Genomic DNA, 5,722 nt, shown 5'->3' on the forward strand with positions numbered 1-5,722 from the left:
ATGACCCGTGCTTGTTTGCAGCAGGCAAGAACATAGTAGATGGGTTTGAGAACCTTCTAGTGCTGCAACAGCTAGCTTGATCAGTAGCTCGGAATTTGATGTGTTAGATAGTATCTTGGAGATAGCCTGGGGTGCCTCCCTCTCTTTATCTTTGCTGCTGCACACTAGGGGGCCTTCCCTTTGGTCAACAGTGGCGGGCCCAAAGGCTAGTCCAGGTAGGCCCAGGATGTTGGCTAAGATCAATCACAAACACACGAGTATAGCAGTGGCTAGCCTAAACAATCGAGCAAAAACGAGATCAAGTGCAAGAACAGCAAGAACATATGGCAACCGCCACCAGGGCAACAGGGTGACAGCGCCCCATTTCGCTCTCGTTCTCCACGAGTACACAGACGGATATTAGATAATAGAGAGAGCTATTCAGTCCTCTTACATCAGGCTACTTAACATAGTAGCAAACGCACATAGTTTCTAAAGAAAAACAACTGCTACACACGATACAAGTCACACCGAAACACACATTGCAGACAACCGCTGAGTCGTGGGCGCGGTCACCGCTCACCGCTGTTCCCGCTCGCCAAGGCTTGATTCAAACTTGAACTTTTCGGCCTGCTCCACGTCACCAACTCCTTGCACAAGTGTTCCACATTGACATTGAGAGGTTTACACTAACATTCTCCCCCTTAAACCTGTCAAGCAGTAGCATCAAGGTCCCTGACACCCAACAAGTGCCTCATCACCACCAGTTTTGCCACTGGCAATGCCTTGGTCAATGCATCGGCTTTCTGCTCATCAGTGCTAACCCTCTTCACTGTAATCTGACCTCTCTCCACACACTGCCTGATGAAGTGATACTTGATATCAATGTGTTTACTCCTTCCATGAAACACAGGATTGTTCATTAGAGCTCTAGCAGAGTTATTGTCTACATAAAGAGTTACTGCACTAGGCCTTTCTTCAGTGATTTCACTCAACAGATTTCTTAACCACAGAGCTTGCCTTGCTGCAGAAGTAGCAGCCATAAACTCTGCTTCACAAGATGACAGAGCCACTGTCTTCTGCTTCTGGGAACACCAGCTAACCAAATTTTCTCCCAAGTAAAAAGCCATCCCACCAGTACTTGTTCTTTCAACTTGATCGGCTCCATGATCACAGTCAGTGTAACCCACCAACACTCCTGTACCACCACCTTGAACATACACCAGTCCATACTCAGTAGTGCCCTTCAGGTACCTCATGATCTGCTTTACTGCCCCAGCATGAATCACTGTTGGCTTCTCCATGAATCTACTAGCTAGACCCACTGAATATGACAGGTCTGGTCTTGTATGTAACAGATACCTGAGACAACCAATCATCTTCCTGTATTCTATTGCATCAACTAGCCTTCCTCCCTTGTCTTCATTCAGTTTGTTTTTGGGCTCCATTGGATACTTGCTTGAATTGCATTCTGCCATCCCAAATTGCCCCAAAACCTTTCTAGCATAAGTAGACTGTTTTACAGTGATATGATCCTCTTTCTGATCCACCTCAATACCAAGATAGTAAGAAAGGAGACCAAGGTCTGTCATCTCAAATTCACTCTTCATCTGTTGCTTGAACAACTTGACACTCTCTGGATTTCCTCCTGTAATTATCAAGTCATCAACATAAACCCCCAAGAGTACTGCATTTTTCCCATGCCCTCTTGTATAAACTGCTTGTTCACTCATACATCTTCTGAAGTTCAGTTTTCTCAGGCTCTTGTCTAATCTGACATTCCAAGCCCTTGGTGCTTGTTTAAGTCCATACAGAGCTTTACTTAATTTGAGTACACACTGCTCTTTCCCTTTCACAACATACCCTTTTGGCTGTGAAACATAGACTTCTTCCTCCAACTCATCATGTAGAAAAGCTGACTTCACATCAAGATGATGAACTTTCCAACCTTGATTAGCTGCTAGTGCTAGCAACACCCTCACTGTGTCCAATCTGGCCACGGGAGCAAAGACTTCTTCATAGTCAACTCCATGCTTTTGTACATATCCTTTTGCAACTAACCTTGCTTTATGTTTTACCACATCTCCCTCTGAATTCCTTTTTAGTTTAAACACCCATTTCAAACCAATGGGCTTCTTTCCAGCAGGTAGCTTAACCAGCTCCCATGTCTTATTCTTCTGAATGGACTGCATTTCTCTGTCCATTGCATCAACCCAGTCTTGACTGTCAGCAGCATCCCTGAAACATGTTGGTTCCTCCATTTCCACTAGCAGTGCTTCCACATTCTCATCCATCAGCTCTACCTCATATGAGTCATCATATACTTCATTCAAGCTTCTGAATCTGATTGGACCACTGTCAGTGTCTATGGTGTCATCTACATCCATACTGTCATGACCAGTGACTGACAGATGTGGTGAACTCTGCGGAGTAGCTGGTTCTGATCCTATTGTCGGATTTTGTTCAGTCTGAACATCATAATCTCCCATTTCTGCATTGATGCCTCCAGCGGATTGCTCTCCACCACTAGTTGCTCCCCCTGTCTCATTGACACCTTGAGCACCTTGTGCATCACCAACACCACTATCAAGACTCCCATAATCACCAGAGTAGAATTGACCATCCTTCTCATCTCTGTTTTTAGCAAAACTAAAACTGTCTGTAGACTCCCAGCTCCACTTGAGAGATTCCTCAAACACAACATCCCTGCTAACCACAATCTTGTTGGTTTTTGGATTGTACATCCTGTGAGCTTTGCTGCCTTCTTCTATCCCAAAGTAGACCATTGGCACACTTCTGTCATCAAGTTTCTTCAGATGTGTTCCCACAATCTTCACATGTCCATTGCAACCAAAAATTCTCAAATGCCCCAGATGAGGTTTTCTTCCATTCCATCCTTCATATGGTGTTCTGTACCCCATAGACTTAGTTGGCAGTCTATTCAACAGATAGACTGAATGTCTTACTGCCTCTGCCCAAAAAATTCTAGGGATCTCCATGCTCTTCAATAGGGATCTTGCCATTTCCATTACTGATCTATTCTTTCTCTCAACCACTCCATTTTGCTGTGGAGTGTAGGGAGCTATAAACTGATGCTTGATCCCACCCTGCTCACACACACTCTAAAAGGATTTTGATAGAAACTCTCCACCTCTATCTGATCTAAGAATCTTGATCTCATAACCAGAGCTCTTCTCAACCTCAGCTCTGAACTTGATGAATGCATCTACTGCCTGGTCTTTTGACTTTAGAATGTACACTATTGTCCATCTAGTGCAGTCATCCACCAAAAGCATGAAATACTTGTTATCTACTAATGTGGATGGAGTAATGGGCCCACACAAGTCAACATGTACAAGCTGCAATGGTTCATCTGCTCTCCACAACACTGACCTAGGAAAAGGCTTTCTTGCTTGTTTTGCTGTCAGACAAGACTGACAGATCTGATCTAGATGTTGAATTAGTGGTACTCCCCCAACCATCTCCTTGTCAACTAGTTGCTACAATGCATGAAAATTTACATGACCTAGCCGACCATGCCACAACCAAGCATTCTCACTAGCATGACTCAACAAACAGGTTGGTTCTACTGACACTAACTCAATCTTATACAATCTGTTTCCTGTTCTCTGAACTTTCATGATCAGTCTTGGGTTTTTCTCTGACACCTCAAGTACATCATCATCCATTACTACTTGGTGCCCAATTTCAGTTAGTTGACCTAAACTAATCAAATTGCTCTCCAACTTAGGAATGTAATAAACATCTCTAAGCACCCACTGATCACCTGTTCTACCTTGAAACAGAATAGACCCCTTTCCCTCAATCTCTACTAATGAACCATCACCAAACCATACCTTTCCAGTAGAGGTTTGATCCAATTCTCTGAACTTCTGACAATCCCCGGTCATGTGATTGCTGGCGCCATTATCCAGGTACCAGACATCATCTCTGACCTCTCCCTCGCCAATGAAGAACAACTCGGGCATCACCTTCTTCTCTTCGAGTATCATCTCTGTATGAAGACTCGTGTTTGATGCTGGCTCAAGTGATCCCAGTTCCACTGTTTCCGCGAGCAACACCACCGGCTCCATCTCCACTTTTCTCACATGGTGTGCCTCCTCGCCCTTCTTCTTCTCACCGGGGCAACGATTTGCATAGTGCCCATATGTCTAGCACTTGAAACACTTGATGTGACTTTTGTCACGAACAGTGTTCTCCCTTCCAGATTCACCGCGCCCACCACGGCCACCCCGGCCTCCACCACGACCACACCCATGGCCACGGCCGCCACCGCCCTGAGACTTCCCGCCACCAGAGCTCTCGCCTCCTCCTGACTTCTTCTGGCGTGCCTCCCACTCCGCCTGAGTGAGCAGCGCCTGCCCGTCGGCAGAGCGACTTCCACCGACTCCCCGCCTGGTGGTTCGCTCCTCGAACGCCTTGAGTCGACCAACAGCTTCGTCGAACGCCAAAGTCTGGAGGTTATAGAACTGTTCGATCCTGGCTATGACATGGATGAACTTATCTGGCACGGTGTCGAATAGCTTCTTCACCATCGCCGCATCCTCCAATGTCCTGCCTAAGTTGCCGTACTTGATCGACATCGCCGTCAGCTTCCCGGTGAACTCATCAACAGTCTCCTCCTCCTTCATCTTCAGCGCATCGAATTCAGCCTTCAAAGTTTGTAGGCGTGCGTCCTTGACACGTTCCGCGCCCACAAATCTTGCCTTCAGAGAGTCCCAAACTTCCTTCCCCATCTTCTTCTTCGCCACTTGCATCAATAGCTCGTCCGACAGGCACCGGAAAAAATGCGCCCGCACCTTCTTGTCCTTCCCAGCCAGCGCCTCCATCATGGCTCCCGCCGCCGAATTTCCCTCCGGTGGCTCCACTACCTCCCACCACCCCTGCTCCTCCATGATCGCCTGCACCCGGATACTCCAGCTGGTGTAATTGGTCATCATCAGCGTCAGGAACACCTGCCGGTGCCCGCCGTCGCCGCTTCCCCGACCCCCATCAGCAACTGTCAGCGACATGATGAGCTCTTGGTGGATCTCGAGTATTTGATTGGCTCCGATACCAAATGTTGGCTAAGATCAATCACAAACACACGAGTATAGCAGTGGCTAGCCTAAACAATCAAGCAAAAACGAGATCAAGTGCAAGAACAGCAAGAACACATGGCAACCGCCACCAGGGCAACAGGGTGACAACGCCCCTTTTCGCTCTCGTTCTCCACGAGTACACAGATGGATACTAGATAATTGAGAGAGCTATTCAGTCCTCTTACATCAGACTACTTAACATAGTAGCAAACGCACACAGTTTCTAAAGAAAAACAACTGCTACACACGATACAAGTCACACCGAAACACACATTGCAGACAATCGCTGAGTCATGGGCGCGGTCACCGCTCACCGCTGTTCCCGCTCGCCAAGGCTTGATTCAAACTTGAACTTTTCGGCCTGCTCCACGTCACCAGCTCCTTGCACAAGTGTTCCACGTTGACATTGACAGGTTTACACTAACACAGGACTACCCTGGAATCTGGCCCAAAGTTTATTTAGTACTCAACATTTTCAATCTTTTAGCCTATAGAAAGTCTGGCCCAATAAAAAACTGAAAGAAGCCCACGTTAGCGAGCATCGGGTATCTCCCATCTGCCTCCTGAGCCCCTGCGCGAGGCCATGAGACCTGCCCCACCCCGAGGCTGCGACACTTGCGAGTGCCGCCGCCGCTGACTCC

The 5,722-nt window shown here is 47.2% G+C and overlaps 1 protein-coding gene across 1 annotated transcript; it reads right to left on the minus strand.

Annotated features, from left to right (window-relative positions):
• Positions 1–4,151: 4,151 nt before the first annotated feature.
• Positions 4,152–5,012, minus strand: LOC136537077 (uncharacterized). Its single transcript, XM_066529165.1, has one exon. The coding sequence runs from the start codon at positions 5,010–5,012 to the stop codon at positions 4,152–4,154; it is 861 nt and encodes a 286-aa protein (XP_066385262.1).
• Between the last annotated feature and the right edge of the window lie 710 nt (positions 5,013–5,722).

Source organism: Miscanthus floridulus, chromosome 2 (assembly GCF_019320115.1).
Source record: "Miscanthus floridulus cultivar M001 chromosome 2, ASM1932011v1, whole genome shotgun sequence".
Classification (NCBI taxonomy): Eukaryota; Viridiplantae; Streptophyta; class Magnoliopsida; order Poales; family Poaceae; genus Miscanthus; species Miscanthus floridulus.

Coding starts and splice junctions, on each gene's coding strand:
- LOC136537077 (XM_066529165.1), bottom strand. CDS start 5,012: ATGTCGCTGACAGTTGCTGATGGGGGTCGGGGAAGCGGCGACGGCGGG.